The sequence below is a fragment of the Tachysurus vachellii genome, chromosome 19 (assembly GCF_030014155.1).
Source record: "Tachysurus vachellii isolate PV-2020 chromosome 19, HZAU_Pvac_v1, whole genome shotgun sequence".
In the NCBI taxonomy this organism is placed as follows: domain Eukaryota; kingdom Metazoa; phylum Chordata; class Actinopteri; order Siluriformes; family Bagridae; genus Tachysurus; species Tachysurus vachellii.
The window spans coordinates 7,628,075-7,653,188 of record NC_083478.1 but is presented as its reverse complement, the minus strand read 5'-3'; the positions used below and the strand labels follow the sequence as shown (position 1 = coordinate 7,653,188).

The 25,114-nt window shown below is 37.1% G+C and overlaps 2 protein-coding genes across 3 annotated transcripts; one reads left to right on the top strand and one right to left on the bottom strand.

Moving 5' to 3' along the window:
• Positions 1-1,697: 1,697 nt before the first annotated feature.
• hspb7 (heat shock protein family, member 7 (cardiovascular)) lies at positions 1,698-4,021 on the bottom strand. The gene is made up of 3 exons (XM_060894876.1): positions 3,592-4,021; positions 2,768-2,901; positions 1,698-2,321 (listed from the first exon to the last, which is right to left on the bottom strand). The coding sequence occupies exons 1-3, from the start codon at positions 3,761-3,763 to the stop codon at positions 2,142-2,144; spliced, it is 486 nt and encodes a 161-aa protein (XP_060750859.1). The 5' UTR covers positions 3,764-4,021; the 3' UTR covers positions 1,698-2,141.
• Positions 4,022-7,071: 3,050 nt separating this feature from the next.
• clcnk (chloride channel K) lies at positions 7,072-23,011 on the top strand. Of its 2 annotated transcripts, XM_060894298.1 has the most exons (20): positions 7,072-7,141; positions 7,260-7,395; positions 7,571-7,702; positions 8,781-8,909; positions 9,893-10,032; positions 10,134-10,211; positions 10,321-10,396; positions 10,592-10,717; positions 10,957-11,041; positions 12,011-12,112; positions 12,363-12,447; positions 13,170-13,334; positions 14,589-14,658; positions 14,790-14,900; positions 15,058-15,274; positions 15,412-15,545; positions 15,792-15,862; positions 21,225-21,305; positions 21,412-21,498; positions 21,718-23,011. In XM_060894298.1, exons 1-20 carry the CDS (start codon positions 7,139-7,141, stop codon positions 21,754-21,756), a joined length of 2,067 nt encoding a protein of 688 aa, XP_060750281.1. In that variant the 5' UTR covers positions 7,072-7,138; the 3' UTR covers positions 21,757-23,011. The 2 variants fall into 2 exon arrangements, with proteins under 2 accessions (XP_060750281.1, XP_060750282.1); XM_060894299.1 differs by lacking the exon at positions 13,170-13,334.
• Positions 23,012-25,114: the final 2,103 nt, after the last annotated feature.

The window sequence follows — 25,114 nt, the reverse complement described above, 5'->3', positions numbered from 1 at the left end:
ATCTCAGGCGTCATCGGGCATCAAGGCAGGATACACCCTGGATGGAGTGCCAACCCATCGCAGGGCACACACACACACACACTCTCATTCACTCACACAATCACACACTAGGGACAATTTTCCAGAGATGCCAATCAACCTACCATGCATGTCTTTGGACCGGGGGAGGAAACCGGAGTACCCGGAGGAAACCCCCGAGGCACAGGGAGAACATGCAAACTCCACACACACACAAGGTGGAGGCGGGAATCGAACCCCGACCCTGGAGGTGTGAGGCGAACGTGCTAACCACTAAGCCACCGTGCCCCCTTAATACAAAATTATATCACATATATGATATAAATAATAGCATTTGAATTTACACATTTGCTTTTAATTTCCAGTTTATGAAGACATGATTGCAGCACCAACAAATGTCTACTGAAACTTTTGTTCTATTTAGGATAAAATTTAGCATTTTACCTGCGCTAAAAATCATTTTATAAACATGATCAACTGATCAGAATTGATTTTAAACTCATGTTTAAAAGCCATAGTTATGTAACCACAGCAATATTCTGGGTCATTTTCATCTTTTTCCCACACAAAGATCTATAAACACAAACCACATCATTAGAGGAAAAAAGTTGTTATTTTTTTATAAATTCTAAAAAGATGTCTATTGGGATACAACATTTCAGTGTAATGAACTAAACATTCATATCAGTCTTTTTTATTTTTTATATCATGTACTTTTCTTTTTAATCAAACGTATTATTAAAACCCAGCCGTGGTTTTGTTCTCTTCTGACTTTTATCAATAGCCCTAAATGTTGATGCTCTAACGTGTGGCTGTGTTTATGATAGTATCAATTTATATATCATGCTATGAAATGTACACAGTACACAGGGCTTTAAAAACTTATGACTTGAAGATATTTTATCTGTAAATTTTAGAAGAGACATAAAAACGTTAAAAGTTGAACCCTTGAGGTTCGATATTGAATCTCTGAAACCCTTGAAAGGTTCACAAAGCTAAGAACCTTTAACTATGTGAAAGTGTTGTCTATTGTGAAACCATATCATACATTTGTAAATGGGAGTTAATTAATTTAGGCTAAAAAACAAAATAATGAATAAAATCCTGGTGGTCTGACCTTTTGACATTTCACAAAGATCTTTATTATACATTGTTCACTATTTTGAAATTTAGATTACCATTCACTTATTTAAGGTAATCAATACTCTACAAAGGATACTGGTTATTTTACAGAGGTTATTTAATAGCGGACCTGTACATTTACTACTGAATTATAATAAGGCCTGCTTTTGTTATTTTCTGGCCTTTTTTATTTTAAACAATATTTTTGTCCAATATGTTATGCCTGTATTTACCAATAAATAGATTTAGGCTTTTGATACTACAATGGAAATGGTATTCTGACCTTTAAATACATGTTTAAATTTTAGTTCACTTTTTATAATGCTGTAAAAGTGGAAAAAACCCAGCAGCACATAAATAATAAATAGCACAAAGCCTAATAAATGACACAAGCAAAAAAAGAAAGAAAAGCATAGGCATAAAGGATGGCCTAGTTACAAAGACTGACTAATGACAGCAATTACTATTAATAGGCTGGTAAGACTGTTTGTTATTAGCTGTGATGGTAGACGCGTAACAAATCATTCATGCATGAAAATAAAAATATGCTACAGACACAGAATTGATGTGCTTTTAATTCCAAACAATGGTGAGTTTGTAGAGACCAGTTCGACTTTATATATACATTTATTCATACACAGGCTTGTGCAGTCTTTACAATTAAATTCTACAATGTCTGTTATGACCTATAACTTAACAACAAATCGCATTACGATGAAAATCCCTACATAATCTCAACATTTGGAAATTTGCACTATTTGCTTTTCTTACAATCTTTTTTACTTGGATGAAATCAGACCAAATGCAAAAACATCACCTTTCGTTGTTTATTCATATCCTTACAAATTTCTCATGAGATCAAGCTAGAAAATCCATGTAGTGTTTTATTTATAGTCCTAGTGTGGAGAAGTATGTGGAAATAAAAAGGATTACATAAGTATAAAGAAAAGAAGTGTAGCTCTTAAATGGAATCACAATAAAATTCTGAATGTTAAGAAGGTTTAAATTTTGATTTCCGTGCGAAACGTCTGGGCGTGTTCCAGTTTAGCTGGATGCCTTCGAGCTTTGATGGTGAGTGTCCCTTCAGGCCCCAAGGAAGACGTCACCGAAGTAGGGTCCACGTCCTCCGGTAGTTGGCATTTATGGGTAAATGTGTTCATCACGGTGCCATCTGTTGCAAGCTGTACAACAAAATGCAGACATAATGAATGATTTCAAACTTTGTGCAGAATTGAGACGTAAAGTTTTCTGCTTGGAGCTTCTGCACTTGTGCTGTTGTAAATGGTCCCAAACGGACACCCTAAACATGCAGACTTGCTCAAAACTTTTATTTAATTAGATCATCTTTCCTGGATACTGTTCTTAAATGCTGTCCTGTGTTTATCCCCAGACTCTAATTCACAATATTCATATACTGCATTGAATCTTCTGCATCTGACCACTGTAATGATTTATAATCCCACTATGTCAATTCATCCAGAAGATTCACTTTTGCATCTGTTATATGATCTCAGGGAGTTGTGGAATCTCAATCTACAGATCTCTGTAAAGCTGCTTATGTGACAACATTCGTTGTTAATATGCAATACAAATAGAACAGAATCAAACTGAATTGAATTTGCGTCACCTTTTCTGCATGAACTTCAATCTGGTTGTTGGAGGTGGTAACGATCACGTCCTCCGGTGAGAAATCACAGACGTCTACTGTGAACTGGTAGGTGTCACCGAGAGTTTTAATATTTCCCGGTGTCCCAGCCAGACCTAAAATAATTCACACATTTACTGTAGTAATTCAGTGCAGATCTTAGTGTAGACAGGGCTAAAACTAGGGCTTATTTTCCCAATGGATTTAATTGAAAATTACTGATGATAGTCAATATAAAGATGCCTTTCTTATCTTATAATTTGTACCAAGTATAATTTAAGCACCAACTGAAGTGTAAATAAAAATCCCTTTGCATAAATGACACGTTTGAGAGTTTGACAGCATAAATCCCAAACTATCCTTCTTGTGTCTTTGTAACTAAGCAACACATGACCAACTGTTCCCCAAAGGCACATTGGGGAAATCACGTCCTTGGCCCTGGTCCACAAACCTCTGACACCTATCCTGTCCTCCAATGCCACTTGACCCTCTTGAAGGACATTCTGGCCTAACAGTCATCCACCGAAATATCCTACAGCACTCATATCATAACATTAGCATACTAATTATACTAACTTACATAAAAATACACAGGACCTGATTTCGATATGTTATTGATAAGGATATATTCATATTTGTTTCTGAATCAATACAGGATTGAAATTGTGATTAACTTCAAAAATGAATCTCTAATTTAAACAATTCCAAGAAGTAAAAAAAGAACCTATGTATGGAAGCTGTGTATCCAACGTAGGGAAAATGAAGCTACATTAATCCAGAGTGAATGAGAGAGTAAGATAACTCACTTGGAAAGCCCATTGCATCCTTGGGACACATGAATGATCCAAAGTCCTCAGCAAATAGCCCCCTGCTTTTCTCCATGTATGGGGTTGATGAGGATGTAGATGAAGATGAAGATGAGGACGTCTGGTGGAAACTGCGCTCCGATCGATAAGCAGAAGAGCCGCTCTCGCTCATTAGTGTTCGCAAGTTTCAGTGGGAGCAAATCGATATCCTCTTACAGAGCGAGGCTTGAGACCAGAATGGTCATAAAGGGAAATGCAGAAGTGGCTTTAGGCAGGTCTTGTCCAAACAATGTCTGAATTATTGGAGCCAGGCCCTGTCTTGCTCTCCTTTACTGGTTATCTATTTTGTGCTGCTCTTTCTCACTAGTGGACCATGTTGGTTTGTGGGTATTCTCAGTCTGACTGGCTTTTATATTCAGGGTTTGAACTATGAGGCTTTTTTTTCTCTCCCTCTTGTCTGTGTATGTACACACAAGATGTGCAGGATGACTGTGTGCTATATTTATCTTGTGAGGCAGGGAAAAGAGAGGGGGTCTGTGGTTGGAAAAGTTTTGGGCGGTGAGGGCTCGAGGTTAAGAAAGGGTCCCTGACAAAAGGGTCACTTGTTGGCATTTCAAACACTAACATACTGAAATAGCAGTTTATCTTGTGCCTCTTAGCTTTTCTGTTTTTTTTTTTTTTCTGTTGTTTTTATTTATTTTTTTTACTCCTTTTTGCCATCATGTCAGGTGGCATATGCAAAGATTTTACTACAGAAAGGATTTTTAAAGGTCTGTGATATATTACTAAAGCGCTATGTAGAATCAAACATCACTACATATACAAATTATGACACCAGTAAAACATGGAAGGAATGCAGAGAGACTACAGAGGATAAATGACGTCAAGTAAAGGGATTAGTTAACATTTGTTCTAGGGAACACAATCTTTTATGTACGTATGTATGTATGTATGTATGTATATTTACAGGGGGAAACTCATTTCTATACAAGTACATACAAGTACATATGTCAAGAAAACTCATTTGTTTTGGAATTAAAGAGCAAATAGAAGAATAACACCATGATACAAGTAATGATGTTGACAGAAATATACTAATTATGTTCTCTGTCATTGTTTTGACTTGATACAAGGTCACTTTTATTCTTTTCTCTAGCATGCAACTCAAGTAGCTTAGTTCAGTTTCTTGTCTCTGTCTGAGTAAACTTTCCTTCACTAATCGGCTAAATCCAGCCCAGCAACTCACCACTTCTCCTAAAGCATGCGTCACCAAAGCAGCACTGTGGACACACAAGTGTTTCTATTCTGGTGAGAGAGCGAGAGTAAGTGAGAAAGAGAGAGAGAGAGAGAGAGAGAGAGAGAGAGAGAGAGAGTTTGCAGCTGTTTACATTTTAATCACACTCGGCACGGGCTGTGCTGGATCATGGAGTGAGTCTAGAACCCCTCATCCCCACCTCCACAATGCCATTGAATGACCTTGTAGGTCACTTGTTTTTTAACAGGGATACAAGTATTAGACCACATTCTGAACATATAGTAAAGACAAGCAAACATGTACAGTAGACAGAAAAAAAGCTTGTTTTATAAATGAAGCAGACACGAGCACAGGCATTTTCCTCTCCATGTGCCTGTGTTTTTCTCAGTTGCTTCATGTTACCTAATCTATCATTAGCTTTGTCCCGTGTTGCCTCTGACTATGTCATTAGTGGTCAGTTGAGAGAAACCCAGGAACAGCAGTATGTAACACACAACACTGCAGCAATTATAGTTAAGAGAGGGATTTCTGTTAAGTGCCAAATAAAAGATCTGTACTGCCAAACAAATAATTTGAACGCATAAAACATGAAAACATAAAAAAATAAATCCACATGTGAAAATGAGCTCTTGAAAATAAATGAGCTATGCATTAAAAAAAAAAAAATCAAGCACAAAATGCACAAAAACCCTGCATATGAAATATGACTGAAACATAAAATTTGAAGTGTTTAAAAAACACATGTGTAAAATCCACATATCCTTTCAACACACTTCCTAGTGTTTTGATTTCAGAGTATACAGTTGTCAAAGATTAATGATATATAATCCCACTATCCGGTGCCACGCAGAAGATGATGAGTTCCTTTTTGTGTCTGCATCCTTTCAAAGTTTCTTCCTCATGTCATTTCAGGGAGTTTCGTCATTACTCTTGCATCTGGATCGCTTAAGAATCTAATTCTAAATCTAGACACATTTACACACACTCACAGACCCACATTCACACACTATACGTTCATAACTTAGGGCAATTTAGAGTAAGCAATCCACATACCTGCGTGTTTTAAGACACTGGATGGAATCTGGAGAACCCAAAGGAAACCCACGTAGGGTTTGTAGGTCTTATCAGGGTTTGTGCTGTATTATCAAACTTCAAATCACTGCATTAAGAAATGAAATTTGTGAAAGTCTTGGTTTTCCATATTAAACAATGAATTAAGAATTCCTACAGTGACTTTCTCCAAATTTGACTCAGCCTTTACATCAAGACAAACAGAAGCAGATGGATAGCGAAATCGCAGCAGCTTATCAGTCATGGAGTGGAAAGAGGATATGGTATTCCATGCACACGAGCCACTCCATCCATCCGCCAATCAGCCTAGCGCAGATTGGTACTGCCATGGGGACAGAGATTTTCACTACTGATTTAATTTAAATCAACTGCAATTTCACCTCTGCTCTCTTGTTCAGTCATTCAGCTGTCTGGGCTTTTCAGTTGTCCTGCTCTTTACAGGCTACAAAAGAAGACAGAATGACTAATACAGGTAAACTGTGCATTTATTCCAACACTTGCAGACAACTCAAGACTCAAAAGATGAAAAAAAACAGCCTCCTGGAGCTGTGACTAATTTGAATAATTCGACGCAATGCTCTCTAATAATGCCTGAATAAATATTATTTCCTATTACACTATATATAATCTTTAATGAATTATCCATTAGTGCCAGATTTAAACATTATTTTCATATATTGAAGCTAGCATCATCCTTTCAGGAGAACACAATAGGGATAATACAAAATAGCCCCGAAAAAAATAGATTTTGAAGAAAATGATTGTGTTCACCTTCAGGGTCAGTGCTATGCAAGAATTTTGAACAGTACTCAATTGCGCAATCCAAACTTGTTCCCAAAGTTCAGAATCGACACAACACAAAAGACCTTCTGTGAAGGTCGGCGGGTTTCTTTCATTTCCCGTGAGCTGAATGCACTTCTTACTGATTGACTTCCAGCACTTCACAGTTCAGACTTTCATTAAACATCTTAAAGGCCATGTCTTTGTATGACATTTAGAGAATTTTTGATTCAATTTAACAGAAAAATAAAGGAAAGTTGAATCTCACATTGTTCCAACTCAGAGCATACCCTGGGGCAATAGCAACAAAGGACAAATGCACCGTTAATAAGTTAGAGATGAACTTGCATTTTTCTTTTTCCTCTTCAGTTCATTCCAGGTCTGTGAATTCACGGGTGAATTGTGAGAGAGCTGAATACTGAGCTGCGCCTTCTTCTTGATATGGTAGGCTTTCTTTTTTCCCTTGTGTGAAATATAAACTGTGCACCTTGACACAAAAGCTTTGTGTCTATTTGTGATAAAAGTTTACTAGAGCTGTAATCACGTCTTAATCACTTCTTAGACAATGCAGCATGATTATGTAACATGCACAAGTTTTGCTGAAAATGAACAACATGGAGTACAATCCCAGGAGAAGATACTTATTTCTAATGGACACCCCGGGAAACCGTGGCAACCTGCTCGATCAAAGATCAGAGGTGAAGATCATTTTTATTTATTTAATTATTTAAATGATTTGCTGTTGTAATTGTGTTCTTGCGATTGGATCATGCTCCAAAATTTATTCAGTACAAAAAGATGCTCCTACTTGTATGCAGCTCAAATTTACATCCAAAATTACATTAAATTTCAGACTTATACCATGTCATACAGGGTGTTTAAGGCGTGTTCAGACTGCCATGCTCTCTCTGGCTGGGTTGGAGTGGTACTGTTATGCTGCTTTGGGAGTCCTTACTGCTCTCATGAGCTTCTGCATGGACCTGACGATAGCCAAGCTCTTACGAGGTACGCTGTTTTTCAATAACACACACATCACTTTTTAAATTTATTTTATCTTTGCTTCTGTAACAGAAATTTCCCGAATGTGGGCCGAATAAAGGTATATCTTATCTTATCTTATCTTATCTTATCTTATCTTATCTTATCACTCTGGACACACTAAAATCCATGTAGCAATAATTTTATATTCAACAATGTTTCACATAGTACATGTGTAAAAATAAATTAAATTAATAAAAAAAATCCTATAATATATAAAGTAAAAAATAAAAACGTATAGAATAATAATAATATACAAAAGTATATTTTATTATAAATTCAAACTATACAGTAAAACTTTATGTAGGGTGAAATCAGAGATATTGAGACAGTTGTTCCACAAAAAACTTCCTTCCTTTTAATAAAACAAACAAACAAACAAACAAACAAACAAACAAACACATGACACATTTCTGTTAAGCCAAGCTGTCTCCAAAAAAACTTTAAGACTGTATTCTAAAGAACATGGCTTCCACTTCAGTCAAAGCAAGATATTTTATGCTTAGTTTTTGTTACAGAACTACATCTTAAATCTATATGCATCAGTAATATTTACTTTAGTCATTACAATTTTATAACCTGTCAAATACTGTCATTTTCTACTTCACTCTTTTTTGGGTCCAGTTTCTAGTTTGACGGTGATCCCTTACATGATGGCACAAGAATTAAGTCATGTTTCTTTTATGAATGACTTAGTAACATACATTTTGACTTAATCAGGCTTGAAAATAAAATTCTAAATGCTCTCATATATCTCACTTTACTGTACTTGTGTTTTTTGGAATTATGTGTTTTTATTACATTTTTGGAATTAGTTCTAGGTTACAGAAAAATGCAACTCCATCAATTCATTAAAAAATGTGAATATGTTCATAAGTGAGAGAGAATAAAAATACACAATGCAAACTTAAAAGTAGGCAGGAAAGAATGGAACAATCTGACAATTAAGTAACAGTAAAAAAAAACAACACGCACTTATGTAAGACAAAAAAAGGAAATGAAATCTCTAATGTAAAGTGTTGCATGTGTTGTTGTCCTTTGCTAGCTCACCAGTGGCTATATGGTTGTCTGGAGGGTAACATCCTGCTACAATTCCTGTGCTGGACTCTGTACCCTACCTGCCTCTGTGCTCTCTCAACCAGCTTCTCTCACAGCATCTGCCCCCAGTCTGCAGGTATCATGCCATCTGAAATCTTACTCACATAACCTGCTTCAAAAATTGTTTCTGGCAAATATTATTTAATGATATAAACGTCAAATTATGGCAAGGATTTATACATTTTGTCTAAAAATGTTTTTTAAAAGTAGAAGCAGCAGCCTAGAAGAAGCAGCCTGGGATCAGGGTGCAGGATCATCCATGATTCAGTGTCTCTAGAGCAGGGAGTGTTAAAATGTTGTTAAGTTAATATATGATATATTATAATATAATATTTATTTTAGTAAGGATGTCAAAGTAAATTAATGGCAGTATAGTTTTTCCGCTAATGCTACATAATATCATTTAAAAACTGTTTTTAAAATTTTAAATGATATATATAGGCTTGAAAAAGTAGGAGCTGGGTGGCACAGTAGGATAAAGCAGCTACATCTTTGTTTATCCATCTTCAGTAACTGCTTTATCCTGCATCATGGTCCAGAGCCTCCTATCTTGGGAACACATGGCATAACACGGGCACACACACAAGGATTCATGTCTAAGGAGTGAAGTGCAGGCCCTGGAGCTGGGTGGCACAGTAGAGCACCAGGTAGGGTTGTTGCCTCACAGCTCCAGGGTCTGCACTTCACTCCTTAGACATGTGGGTTTTCTTTTAGGCTCCCTGGTTTCATCCAAACTTCTAAAAACATGTTAGCAGGTGGACTGGCAAGACTAAGTTGCCCCTAAGGATGAGTGTGTGTGTGTGTGTGTGTGGTATCCTCCGGTAAACAGGAATCCTTGTGTGTGTGCCCGTGTTAAGCCATGTGTTCCCAAGATAGGAGGCTCTGGACCATGATGCAGGATAAAGCAGTTACTGAAGATGGATAAACAAAGATGTAGCTGAATTCACTGTACTTCATGTCAAAACCTTATGGCCTAATTTTATAAAATCACAGAATCTGTATATCTATCTATCTATTTATTTTGCATTCTGTCAGTGTGTCTGTTTTTCTCTGACTCAGGCTCAGGTTTGCCTGAGATTAGGACCATCCTCTCAGGTGTACATTTGCCAGACTATCTCTCTCTCTCAAATCTCTTTGCTAAGCTCATCGGTCTTATCAGCACACTGTCAGCAGGTAGCACTGTGTTCCTTGGAAAAGTGGTAAGACATTGATCAATAAACAATAATGACTGGTGATAATTAGAGGGACATCTTAGAAGCTTTATTGACTCGCATGATGTCACTTTTTGCACCCAATACAGGGTCCATTTGTCCATCTGTCAAATATGCTGGGAGCATACCTTTACCGTTTGTATGCCACTGCTTGTGGTGATAAGCAGGTAATCACAAGCAAACCGATTGAAGTGTAGCATTTTAGTAATGCTGTAGAATATAAAATATACTATATATATATATGTGTGTGTGTGTGTGTGTGTGTCCATGGTTTAGATAAGATCTCAAGGAGAAATGCTGGTTGTGGCATCAGCGGTAGGCGTGGCGAGCTGTTTTGGGGCTCCAATCAGTGGTGAGTCCATGGATCACCACGGTGTCCATGGAGCTGCAAATCCTACAGAATCTCATTTTATGTATCTCACTAGAACATCAGCTTATACATAAGGTCTAAAATATTTCCTTTTATTCCATACTAATCCCCTCTCTCTCTCTCTCTCTCTCTCTCTCTCTCTCTCTCTCTCTATCTCTCTCTGTGTCTTGCTCTCAGGAGTGCTTTTCAGTATTGAAGTCATGGGCAGTCACTATTCAATACGAGATTACTGTCCATGTTTCTTTGCTGCAGTCTGTGGCTCACTCACATACCGTCTTCTCTCTGTGTTCAGCAGAGAACAAGGCAAGAACCAACGTATCAAACATATGTTCATGCCCTGAAGTATGGCATTTATATGGTCTTAATATGATCTCATTTTCACATGACACTTTAAATGTCCGTCTTCCCCTAAGGCTTAATTGAATACTAAATAAGTTCAGGTCAGATTGAATCATGCAATTTGAAACTTATTAGAATTTTATGCAAATTGACAGGAGTTTGACAGTTTATAGGAAAAACATGTTTCCCTTCTTTGCTTATAGAAACAGTGCAAGCTGTATTTAAGACCAGGTTCCCGAGCGAGCTCCCATATCAACCACCTGAAATATTGATCTTTGCTTTCCTGGGGTACGTTTTTAGTTTAAGTTTGTAAATCTGTACCTTTAACAACATGGATTTCTACAGCTTTTACATTTTCTATTAGCTTCATTTTAAGTACTGAATAATATGATTTGAATAATAAGCCAAGATATTGAGGGTTTAAAGTGAACTATAGATAATGTAAACTCACCACACTCTTTTATGGAAATGCATTTATGTCTGAATCTGCTCATTCAGCTAATTATTCAACAGCCAACTATGTAACAGAAGCACAGTGAATAAAATAATGCAGGTCAAGAGCTTCAGATAATGTTCACGTGAAACATGTATGATGGTGTAACACAATGGTGTCACACACGGTTCTTCAAATATTTCAGAAGTTGCTTATAATTGGAGAAAAGGCACTATAGAGTCAAAATGTTACACAAAAAAGGTACGAATGATAACCTGACCCCTAACCATAACCTAAACTTTGCCTTTTTTAGACCTAAATCATGCAAATTGATACATATCTAACTCTGTGTTTTTGTATGTCAGTGACATGTAAACGTACAGTATTGTGTCAGTTATGTCATGGTCTTATGTCAACGTGAGGAAATGATTCTTCATAACAAAACGACACATATACACACATCTTCATAAGCATTTATGTAGTTTTATGTCCGTTATGCCATAACCCTTCTATTAATTGTTACCAAATGGAATAAGATTTGTCTCAGTTGTCTTGAAGACTTCTATAGGTGCCCTGTAATCTCTTGTGCAGCTCTCAAAGATGATGCACCCCACAATCTGCTCTCTACTACATTGTGTAACTGTCTGGTTTTAATAGCACCGTGAATTATACATGCAGACTTATGGATGTGATATCATTTTCTTTAATTGTGTGATTGTCTTGGTCATAACCCATGCCCCTAGGTTTCATTGCAAGTACTAATATTTATTCCTTTGGATGAGCTCATCTCCTGCTGCCTGTCTCTAATTCCTCACTCTCTTCAGACTGCTGTGTGGAGCTATAAGCTGTGTTTACCTCTACAGTCATCGGTGGATTCTCCGTTTTGTCAGAACAAACAAATTCATCAGCAGGGTTATGGCAACAGAGTGAGAAACCATTTTCCTTATTTTGGTGTATGATTCAGTCAGTCGTAAAAAACAGCTGCATTAATTAAAGAGGATTTCAATAAAACATACAGTACCATAGGCTAGACTTGTTCATAACTCATGGCAAAGGGTGTTGATAATTGCAGTTCTCCTGACAATAATAATAACCAGACAGCTACGGGTGCTGGATGAGATATGACCGTAATTTGCATGCCCTCAATTACTGATGGATGTGTTTGCTTTTATTTAGAAAGACATTATATTCAGCAACCGTAGCATTCCTCCTGGCATCAGTGACCTTCCCTCACACAGGAGGATTTTTCATTGCTTCCCAGGTGAGGATTCTACACATGCATTAATACTAGTGTAACATATGATCAACATGTTCTTATTTTATTGAAATAAGTGCAAAATGCATGTAGGGTGAGTTAAGTGAAACTAAAGAAATCACTCGACTTTAGTGTTAGAGCGATTTAAAGGAAAACACTTTTCTTAAAAAGTGCTACTCCATAGCAGTTTTATAGCACTACATGACACCTACTTATATGCTTCATGACAGCTAAAATGAGCCTATGTATAAATATTAGTCCAACAGCTTGCACAAGGTGTCAGGTGATGGATTTCTATTGATATAAAATTATATTTTGACATCTAGTAGGCTTAAAATGTATGCCACAACCCCATGTCTAGCTCAGTCTGCTCTTGGTATGTCTATAAGATGTCAGCTTGAGTTATGTGAGATGTTACATCAGCCTGACATTAATGTCCATCTCTGTTGTCATAAAGGGCGACATGGTTGTGTGGGTGACATGTAAACCTATGAACACTTCCCTTGTGAAGTGTTACCAAAAGAAATAACATGTGATTACCTTACTAATAAGTCTCTATTATAAGCTGGTTAACCTTATGCTTATTGTCATGTAACCTTGTGAGCACTAGAAGGAAATAAGTTGCTGCTGAGATGATACAGTCTTGTAAGTAAAAGATAACTGACTTGCAATTGAATAAATTGTATATTTCATAACCTCAGTCAGATTCTTGCTTTTTGCTGTTACAGCTCTCGATGAAGCAGCTAATTACCTCCTTGCTAGATAGCACTCGGTGGAACTTAATTTCCCACAATGTCACAGTAGCACAAGAAGCCCCTCATTCTCTTTGGCAAGAGTGGAGTCCACCTGGTTACAGTGTTTTTTACACACTTGGATGCTTCATTCTCATTAAGGTGAAATGACCTACACAAGTTTTTGGAATAAGTATTGAATAAAACCAATTATATTAAAATAATCCATGGCAAGCCAATCTAAAATGCTTAGTTTCTCCTAAACCACGTCAGTTTTCTAATAAATATTTTTTTTAAAGTGTTAATGAATGACATTTTAACAATTTGGATTTACACTTAATGCTGTGTAACAACCGCAAGAAAAGTTACTTCCTGTGCAAAACAGTCACAGTGGAACATCTGACATACAAGAAGAAATGCCTTTATTTGTCACATATACAGCTCAGTGAAATTCTTTTCTTCACATATCACATAGGGACAGCCATGACACAGCACCACTGGGAGAGACAGTTAAGGGCCTCACTCAAGTGCCCAACAGTGGCAGCTTGGCAGCACTGGGGCTTAAAATCCCCAACCTTCCTATCTGTAACACAGAGCCTTATCCATTGAGCCACTACTGCACCAAACAGGCTTTCTTCCACTTCTATGCTAAATTGCCCATAAGTGTGAAAAAGTTTGTGAAGGTACTTCACAGGTACTGGGGGCCTGTCCAGGTTATAAGTGTTTCTGGAAATGTCTCCAGATCACTATGACTTGAGTCAGGATGAAGAAGTTAATCAAGATGAATGAAATATAAGCTTATTTTATTAGTATTCTTTACTTTATTAGTTAGATAAAGGTTGCACAGATGCACTTTATGTATCCAGGACTAACTTAATTAAGTCCTTAGCTCTGTCTTTGTTCTATGTAGCTCCCTGGTCCTGGAGAAACGTCTCTTTTCACTGTGTACTGCAACAGCTATGGTTGAAATGGCAGTGAAAGCTTCTTGACTTGACTTGACTTGATATAAGTTTTCTTAAAAGAATTAAGAGGATAATTGTGAAGTAAAAATAGCAGATGTATTGCAGTTCTATACTTTCCAATTGGTTTTGACATTTTAACTAAATATATTATAATTAGAATAGCATTTGTTGTTATGAGGCAACCTGCTACAGTCTACTACTTTTTAACTTGGTGTCAGTAAAAACTTAAATGTTATTAATTAAATAACCAGATTATAAAGGTTTACAGCCTATACTTCAATTTCAATGAGCAATCACTTCACTGTGTTCACCAGATGAAGGGGTTTTCTTATTTGATAATTTGCAATTCACTCAGGTGCTCACTAATGTTGATTACAATCAGAGCATTCCAAATGTAATATTCACATGATTGCATTAAGACCTTTGGTCTCTGCTCTTTTTTTTTTTACCTCAGCTCTGGCTATTGGTCTTGGCCTGCACCTTACCCCTGCCTGCTGGCTACTTCATGCCTGTCTTTATTTATGGTGAGTAAATGAACGTTCTACTGGAATCAAAAACAGTTTAATCACAAATGCAGTTTGTAACCAAGGCAGTGTGTAAACAAATATATCAAAGTCTCGCTCAGATTTCTTGTGAAAGTTCATTTATGTTGAAGGTGCTGCTCTAGGCCGTTTGTTGGGTGAGGGATTGGCCTATCTCTTCCCAGATGGAATCTCATCAGGGGAGAGGCTGAGTGTGATAAACCCAGGGGGCTACGCTTTAGTAGGTAAACAAACATTTTATCCTGCCATCTTCCTGGAGACAGAGTGGCAATGTGTCATGATCATGAGTCAGTACTGGGAAGCTTTGGGTGGCCTAAAGGTTGTGCTTAGTTCGTGTATATGTGTGTGTGTGTGTTTGTGTGTTTGTTTGTGTGTGTATAGGAGCAGCAGCTTTCGCAGGGGCTGTGACACACACTCTGTCACCTGCTCTATGTGCTTTGGAGCTGACTGGACAGTCCACTCATGTTATCCCTATTCTAACAGCCACACTGATATCCAACGCTCTGGCACGCTCTAGGCATCAGCCATCCTTTTATGATGGTATATCACTCATTAAGAGACTCCCGCACCTGCCCTCTCTTATCAGGGCTTGTCCAAAGTGAGTAATTCATTCCGCAAAGGGCAATTTAGCTTCTCTTTGTTTTTTTATTATCCAAAGATAAGGACAAATTCCTGAATTAAAAAAGAAATGCTTTGAAGAGAGTCTCGTATTTCTGCCGCTTCATTATTTTGAAGGCTGTCCTCGATCCAGATTAGGCAATTTGTGGTGCCAGTAGGGGCCGTGCTGCAGCGAGCCGAGGGAGTGACGGGAGTACAGCATGTCCTGAACTCCAGCAAAGAAAACGAGTTTCCCGTAGTTGACACACATGGTAAGTCTGACAAATCCCTTATTTATCAAGATTAATGCAAATTTGGAATGACAGTCACAGCACAATACAGGGCAGGAGCATAATGGCCAGTAATCCAGATGAGACAGCAAACAGCAAGAGTCAAGACAGCACTCTCAAAATAATGTCAGAGTCGAAGCACAATTAAAGTTACATTTTGCTCAGGGAGAACTGAGTCAGACTAATAGCTTATCTGTGGTTAGTCACCTGCTCTTCTTTGTCTTTCAGACTCTTTCACACTTCTAGGAACCGTCACAAGAGCACAGCTGCAAACTTTCCTCCTCTCAAACCAAAGTCAGGTAACTGTAACACCTCTGCAATCAAAGTGTCTTATCAAAGCCGGTTTAAATGTGAACCCAAAGTTCCTTCATCTAAACAAAGTTCCTTCATCTAAAATTCAGAACTGCCTGGTCAGAGCTATTAGTTTGTCATATCATAATTGGCAAAAATGTCTGCATACAAACACACACACATTACGTATACGTATATATATATATATATATATATATATTGTTTTAATCTATGTTTAATATTTTTTGACATTTTTAAATTTCAGTTATTTGTGTTTAATCTCAGTTGATTTAAAATCTCCAAACAAAAGTGTAAATACATTCTGTTGCAGCACTACAAAGCTTTCTGAACATCCTTTTCCAGATTTAGTCTAAAGCCCTTTGCTGTTATTTAAACTCCACTATCCTGGGAAGGCTTTGGAACATGGCTGTGGGATTCCTGCTCATTCATTAGTGAGGACAGGCATTGAAGTCAGCATTCTAGTTCATTCCAAAAGTGTTCACTGGGGTTGCGGCCAGGGCTCTGTGCAAATCATTCACATTCTTCCACTCCAACCTTACCAAACCATTCCTTAATGGAGCTCACTTTGTGCACAGAAGCACTGTCATGCTGGAATATTTCCAGGCCTCTTAGTTCCAGTGAAGGAAATTCTGACAATTCTGACAATCGTATCCTTCCAAGAGTTTGGGGAATGGCCACAATAGTGATGTGATGCTCAGTTGTCCACAGAACTTTGGCCATATAGTGCCACAGAACTCAGGAAATGTATGTTTTATAGTACAAAATCATTATATAATAAATTATATATAATTATATAAACATTTTAACATAATTTAACATCTTCAAAGGTAGTGGAATTTAACAGTCATGCCCTTTCTCAGTTTTGTCTCTTTTAATTTTAGAAAAGATATCTGTTTTTTGTTTAATTTTGGATTTTAGGAGAATCATTTGTGAGAACATAGGGTACCAAAAACAAAACCTACACAAGAATCACTATTCAGTCTCTTAAAACGTAAAATAGAAACATTTAAGAAAAGAAAATATCCTCTGGACCGAATGCTCATGTTTATTTTAACTATATAACTATAAGTTAACCGAAACTACATTTAAATATAAGCTGACAATAACAGTTTAATTCACTGAGCTTAACATGTTTATATCACCTGAACTCTAACCTTAATTTAAAGCTTTAAAACCCATTTTAAGATTTATCATATAGTCAAATCAATGCAAGCAGTATGAAAAAGATGGGTGTCAATAGCATACAAAAATCAAGAAGGTCATGGGTATTTATAATTCATAAATATTATATTTTTAGAGGCATGGTGCTAGAAATATATGCAGAATTGTGTTAAGATTACTCCTTTTGCATTCTTAAGTGCTGCTTCATATATCCAGTGTGTTTAAAAAGCTGCACTGATTACCAGCATTGCAAGTGCCAGTGCAATGATGCAAAAGCTGTACATGTAGCACTTTTGCTTAAAATGAGCTTCAGAGTCCTGATATTGAATTACCTACTCACATACTGAGAGTATTTTGACAGCAACAGGCTAATGAGGCAAAAGCTGACCTTTTACAGCAATAGGTTGCTATTATAATTTCACCAATTCCTGTTGCTTTTGTGGCTTTAATAAAAAGAAATTCTTTCCAGGATTGCATGAAAAATTACACAAAAGAGGTTGAAAGTCACTTCTATATTTTGGAGACGGGGTGAAGCAGGTCCCCAGCAAATATCGATTCCTTTTTTTTCACTACTATTTTTATTAGGTTTTTCCCACATCAAAAAAAAACACCCTACAAGAAATTAAATATCAAAATGAACAATTAAAATTGGAACATAAAATAAATAAATAAGTTTAAAAAATAGATTACATAAAAATATACTTAAATGAGATAAAGTTTTGATAATACAGTAATAACTTTGTTCTTTAACCTTGTTTTGCCCAGGTCCCAAGTTATTCTGCTGTCAAGTCCACTTGATCACAGAAGTATAGAAAGGGAGTCCAGATGTTATAAAGGTCATTTAACCTCCCTTTGATAGCAAATGTCAGTTTTTCCAAAGAAAGGTTTGAGGAAATTTCCTTGACCCATTGGTTAGAAGAGGGTCTTTGAGGTTCTTTCCACTTTAATGCAATGACAGTAGCAGAGTAAAGTCTATTAGTTTAGGTTTTCTTGCATTTACGACCAAATTTTTTTGGGTATATATGGAATACACACAGTTTTGGTTCAAGAGGAACATTATCTCCAATTAACTGACCAATCATAGTAAGAATTTCCTTCCAAAATTTTTTAAGCTCTTTACATTCCCATACATAATGAAAAAGTGTACCAATTTCGTCTTTGCACTTTGTACAGTTGTCAGGGTTATTGGGATTGAACCTATTTAATTTTACAGGGGTAATGTATGTCCTTAAAAGCCATTTGTATTGCAGTAGTTTGCACCTTGTGTTAATGCTGTGGGTATGAGCAAATAGACATGATTATTTAGATTCTTCTTTTGAAATATCTTCCTGCAGATCATTTTTCCATGCTGCCAAGTAAGATAAAGAATTATCTTTTGATCCCTCTAAGAGTATGTTATAAAACAACGATAAATTGCCCCAGCATTTAAATTTTTTAAAGTGTGGTTTTCTATGATTGACAATGGGGGTCCACTCACTACCTTTGCTGGACTATAATGGACCATGTATATTCAGTCGGTAAAGTATCAAATATAAACATATTAAACCCATTTTACGTCTAATGAAAAAATTAGAACATTTGGAACGATATTTTCAAAAGTAAGAGGGTTTAAAATTGCAGACATCTTCACAAATTTTACATGGTTGTGAGTAATAGTCTATTTTATTAGGCTTTACCTGCGCTTCACTGAACATTACAGTCAGGACTTAAATTTGCAAAAATCACAATGTTCTTTCCGTAGTTTGTAGTGACTGAATAAAGGCCTCTGCCTTGGGAATGGATTTAAAAATGTGGCATCGTTCGGCATGTGTAACTATCAGGTTCGCAGGGTACATCATGGCGTAGTGGACCCCCATTTCCCTGAGCTGTGCCTTCACGCTATCAAATTGTCACTGTTGCTGTCGGGTCTCAGATGATAGGTCCAGAAACAAGCTGATTCGTTGTCCTTCATATCGTAGTTCTTTTAGACTTCTAGCTGCTCTCAATGTTTTCTCTTTATCCTTGTAGCTCAAGAACTTCATCACAATTGGTCGCGGAGCTGTCGGGCATTTAGGGTTGATTTGTCCGACCCGGTGTGCTCGCTCAATAACAAGCGCAGATTTAAATGTGTTGCTCAGAAGATTCATTCATTCATTCATTCATTCATTCATTTTCTACCGCTTATCTGAACTACACTCACACACTACGGACAATTTTCCAGAGATGCTCAGAAGATTAGGGAGCCAATTTTCAAGAAAAGCGCAAACTTCCGAGCCGTCGGTTTTTTCGGGTAGACCGATCAGTCTCAGGTTTGAAGGTCTTCCACGGTCCTCCAGATCTTGTACTTTATTGCGCAGAGACAATGTTACTCCGTCAAGTTCTTTAACTTTGTGCAGGAGAGCTGTAACATCTTCTTCAGTTTGTGAAATTCTCTCCTCGGCTTCTACTATTCTTTTCGAATGATCAATTAAATCAGTTTTTATGCTTTTTATAGCATCCATCATTTCGGTAGTTTGTTTTGAGAAGTCAGCCCTCAAAGAGTGGATCGCACCTAAGATGTCGTCGTTTGTAGCGGTATTAGCCGTGCTCTGTACCTCATCCACCTGTTTGCTAGCATGCGTTAGGTTATTCTTGTCATTTTGTGTCAATGGCTTCGATTGGTGTCCCGATTTGACAGCTTTTGATGGCATTTTGTCTCGTTTATCTTATATTAGCTATCCTACAAATATATCCAGGTTTGAAATCCTTTTAAAGGAGTTTTTAAATCCTTTTAAAGGAGTGCCATACCCAGAAGTGCAAATATCTATTCCTAATTATGATTTTTTACATGAAATTACCTTATGGCAGAAACATTAATTAATGTAGGTGATAGCAGTAATTAAGGCACCAGGCCCCATGACCTGTTTTCAGTAATCCTCCCAAGTTGCAAATGAAATCTAAGCTTGCTTTTAACATCAGATCTTGAACTTAAACATTTGTGCCAAGTTTAAAAGTAATGCTGAAAAAAAGGCTTCACTTCCTGTTCAGCTGTCAAATTTGACTGTGTGTCATAGATGAACCATCCTAGATAGCAATAAGTTATTTTGGTTGATATCATAGGGGAGCACGGTGGCTTAGTGGTTAGCACGTTCGCCTCACACCTCCAGGGTTGGGGGTTCGATTCCTGCCTCCACCTTGTGTGTGTGGAGTTTGCATGTTCTCCCCGTGCCTCGGGGGTTTCCTCCGGGTACTCCGGTTTCCTCCCCCGGTCCAAAGACATGCATGGTAGGTTGATTGGCATCTCTGGAAAATTGTCCATAGTGAGTGAATGAGTGTGTGTGTGTCTGTGCCCTGTGACGGGTTGGCACTCCATCCAGGGTGTATCCTGCCTTGATGCCCGATGACGCCTGAGATAGGCACAGGCTCCCCGTGACCCGAGGTAGTTCGGATAAGCGGTAGAAAATGAGTGAGTGAGTGAGGTTGATATCATGATGCTGTGATCCAAATTGCATGAAGATTGGGCAATAGTTTTTAGGAAAATATGCTAATAATCAAAGGACATTTATTATTTATTATATTATTTAAGGGCCTACTTTATTAATCATTTCATATAGTTGTGTGTAAAAGGTGTTTGTAGGGCAAACAGAACAAAAAGGTTTCAGTGATTATCTTAGTATACACACACATGCCAATTATCCATACTGTAAATTACCAAGCACGTTCACGGCACACCTAATGATTCCAGTGAAAGCCAAAAACAACAAAATGGCAGTAAAAGAGCACCTGCAAATCACAGCACATGCCAAATCTTCCAGTTTTGCAATTTCAGCAAACTGTAGTACAGATTCATTCCTTCTCCTTTTATAACGCACCATTGCTTTTGTACTAATTTTATCCTTTGAAACCTTTAAATTCAGCTTCACAGCTTCATGTTCTCATCCAGAGTCTCATTACACATGCATTTACACAAACAGGAGGGTACAAGCGTTTTTCCGATTGAACTTTATTTTCGTGAACAACACATTTCTTGTGCAAATGCTCTCTGTCTCTTTTCCAGTTAAAAGTGTTCTCTTTTTTGGAGGGTTGATTATAAATTCACCACAAAAGCTGCGCTTGATCGGAAGCTAATCCTGCAAATAAACCTAAAAGACTCAAAAGCTTAAATACAGTAAAATGCTGAAATAGCCATAAATTAATAAGAACTTCTTACGTTTCTAACCCATCTTATAGGATTTGTGCAAGAGCCTGGAGGATGAGTGCTCTATTCAACCTGTTAAGCTGCAGCTTTCTACCGATGCTACAGTAAAGCAGGTATCGTGCATAAATATTTTATATAGCCTACAAAGGGTGTACGATGACGTAATCATGACCTTCTGTTTCCTATTCAATAATCAGGTATTTGTGAATGTGTTCCCAGGCCCACTGCATCATGAGTGTTTTGAGAGAGCAGTGTGTGTTTGTCACAGAAATGGGAAAGTTGCATGGTGTCATTACATGGAAAGAGGTGACGTGTTCAGTTTGATAATGACACACACACACACACACACACACACACACACACACACACACACACACACACACAAACTAATAGGCATCATCATGAACAAACAGTACCTAATTATACTAACCACACTTGACAACACAAACAAAAACACAGCTGATTAAGAACCCAAGTCTGTGAGTAATGTAATGTAAAGTAATGTTTGTTACATATTTATTTTAGATGAAGAACATGATTGAAGATCTGGCCAAGGAAATCTGATGTCCAGGCGGATAAATGAGCACTACTCTGTCGTCATATACTAACACTTCATAACTCATTAAATCATTTCCGCTTATCACAACCTCAAATATTTCATCAAGCGCTGATTTTCTGTGACGATCATGTTCATGTATAGCTCTAATTAACCATATGCAAATAAGCTTATCTGTGGAGATTGCTGTTGGCCAACAGACCGCTTCCCGGAATGAGACAGTAGGAGCTCTTTATTTGGTGCCATGACTAAGGAGTCTCACTCCTGTGTTCTGTTTATAGGCCTGAGGGCAGGCCAAGTGATAAAGATTTATTAAAATCAGCCACGTGTACCCAGTTCTAATGGAGGAGATGAGGGAGGTATAATTAAATGAAGCAGCCACTGAGCACCATAAGACCTATCACTCTTATAGGATGAGCACTCCTGGCTAACCTAACAAACAAAATGATAACACTGATTTTGTTAATGGCTGAATGAGTGTGCCCTTCAACGGACGCTAAAATGAAGATTGAACTTAGGCAAAATGTTCACAAAGAACACAATACAAAGACCATAGCTTAACGTACACCTTGTGTTTTCAAACAAAAACAAGGCATGTCAGCATTGTGCTTTTAATGTTGGAAAGAGAAAGCATTATATGCTCACTGGTTAAAGTTAATAGATTACTCCCAGAGTACACACACACACCTAGTCTAACTGTAGCAAAACATACGCAAATTATGTATCAGTGGCATCACATGTAGCTGATTTGCTAATTGGGATGATGCATGTTTTGCATAATAGTTAATGGATGTTCACAATATTTGATTTTTTTTTTTTATAGCTCTAAACACTTTAGAATATATATTCCATTGCTGACTATAGTCAGTTGTTTGCTCCCCAGCTTAATGCCCCTAGTAGTTTATGTTCATTAATGACAGGAGGATGTAAATTACTAATACTAATATATGTATGAAACAGGGACAGCAAGCATAAGCTCTGTAGGTAATGACTAAAGTATTTAACTAACACATATGTTTTTATCATGACAAAACTATTCAGTTAATATAAAATAAAAAGAAATCTGTCAGAAACAAACCTCAAAGTACCTCAGTCACTAAGAAGAGCTTTCTTAGAAAAAGCATTACAGTTGATGCCCTCAAACTAAGCCTTCATAGGTTTCATCATATTGGGAAATATTAACATTGTGTCACAACTTGTGAAAGTCAAAAACAAAACCCAATTTTGCCATTAATATAGAAAAATCTTCTCTGAGTGGACATAACTCCATTAAATGTAACAACTCCTGTTAGAAACCTAAGGAAGCTTGTTTCGTTTTTAAAAAATAATAAAAGATAATTGCGGCTTTCTATCTCAGAATTGCTAGAATTGCAAGGAAAAAAGTCAGAATTTTATTCACCGATAATCACGTTGACGTTCTGATGTCTGAAGTTGTTGGTGTATAAAATATGCCCCTGCTGCATCATCTGGTTTGTTGAGTCTATGCTACAACCGATTTCTCTGTAACATTCTTTCCGGAGTCCGCGGGAAGAACTGCAAGGAATAAAGTCAGAATTTAAAGTCGCAATTCTGAGATATAAAGTCAGAATTCCGAGATATAAAGTAGCAATTATCTTTTATTATTTTTTAAAACAAGGTGGAAACAAACTTCCATAAAAACCTGAGAAATGTTAACAGCAAAAATAAGCTAGCCAAAAACATGGTTAAGCAAGGTGTTCAGCTAGCTTTTTTTTGTGCAAAGTTTGTACAGTGGACACAAGATAAAACTGTCATACGTTTTTCTTAGGTGTATTGTTCAGATGTGTCAGTATTCAATATTCACAAATCATTAATGTAAATTAATTTCTTTTTCTTTGATTTTCACTCGATGAACACGACAGTGTGTTGTTCATCTTCTCATAAACACTATGAACACAATAAATGTGAAGTCATTTACTGGGTAGTGTGGAAAAATGGATGCTGAATCTGAACTAAGTGAATCTATATAATGACTGAAGTGACTTAGCTAGCTAACATAACTGTTAGATTTCTTAAATGGCAGACTGAACCAGAAACAAGAAAAAAAAATTGAAATAGCACTAATTCCCGTTGATCTGTTGGTAAGTTACTAAAAGAGACACCATATGGCTAGCATAACACTTAGCTTTGACAGCAGCGTCAAGTTTCATTTGCTTTGTCACATTAATAACCACATTGTGTCATAGCTCGTGAGCTTGTAGTTATCAAAAGTAGTGAATACCAGACAAATGTCCTGGAACTTTTTTCATGAGGACTGTTAAAATAATTGAATCTGCACACAACATATAACAATGTAAATACTGATCTCTTTCCTGTCTGACCTTACACCATCTTTCTTGCATATAATTTCTTATAGTTCAACTGTCTTATTATTCATTCATTATATCTCTGGGCTTTGTTTCCTAAAATATGTTGAAATGAGAGTCTTTTTGCTATCACGATTTCAATTAAGTTCGACACCTTGCGGTCTGCAGCTCGATTAAAACCTATTCAGAAACCTGCCCACAGCACAAAAGAAGCCGCCACAACACAATGCATCGGTTTACGCTACATAAACTTCTATTAAAAGACAGTGGAACCAGATAACACTAAAACGCTGTTATTCTGTCACCTCTCTCTGTTTATCTTGCCAACAATCTCTTTCTGTCTCTCTCTCTCTATCTCTGTTTTCTCACATGCACACCCCTTCCTTTCTCACTCCCACCTGTTTCCTGTCTCTTTTGCTCTTTCTGTGTATATTGCTCACTTTTTTTCTCACCATCATTCTACACCCCTCCGTCACTTGCTTACTTTTTCTCTACCGCTTTAATCGGTTGAGTGAATAACAATTAGGCAACGAGCGGAAGCGGATCATTGTTATTCCAGGTCTATGCTTTGACAGAACATATTTCACCTCAGAATGCAGCTATTATTTTTTTTAGATATCTGAGAAGTGTTTATCTGTCTTTTCAAAAAATAAGTCAGAACTTACACAAAGAAACCTTTGTTCTATAATCTTTGACTACTGTATATGTGAACAAGGCTTTCGACAGATAAGCTTTTTTGGGGAGAAGAAAAAGACATAAGTCTTGGAGTTCTACAAAAGCTTTAAAGTCCTGGGTTTCATCTCTGCAACAAGGCATAAACAGTATTCATCCTTTCAAGCCTTTTTGTGCCATACTTTCTGTGAGCTGTTCTTTACTGGGTTTCTTAGAGTCTGAATGAAGCCTGGCTTAAAGAGAACAAGTCTTTTTATGTCCACATTATATCCAGCTGCAAAGCCCTGGCAGATTTCTGCTTTTAGATGAGATGGAAATTCATCTGAAAGGGCTTTTTAAGCAGGTATTTACAGGTGCTGCTTTCAAAATG

Excerpts from the sequence above, each read along its gene's own strand:
- hspb7 (XM_060894876.1), bottom strand. The coding sequence starts at position 3,763 with ATGAGCGAGAGCGGCTCTTCTGCTTATCGATCGGAGCGCAGTTTCCAC. Across the intron at positions 2,902-3,591 it reads GGATGCAATGGGCTTTCCAA|GTCTGGCTGGGACACCGGGA; the intron begins GTGAGTTATCTT and ends GAATTATTTTAG. Across the intron at positions 2,322-2,767 it reads TTGAAGTTCATGCAGAAAAG|CTTGCAACAGATGGCACCGT; the intron begins GTGACGCAAATT and ends TTTGTTGTACAG.
- clcnk (XM_060894298.1), top strand. Across the intron at positions 10,033-10,133 it reads CTGTGTTCCTTGGAAAAGTG|GGTCCATTTGTCCATCTGTC; the intron begins GTAAGACATTGA and ends CACCCAATACAG. Across the intron at positions 12,448-13,169 it reads GATTTTTCATTGCTTCCCAG|CTCTCGATGAAGCAGCTAAT; the intron begins GTGAGGATTCTA and ends TTGCTGTTACAG.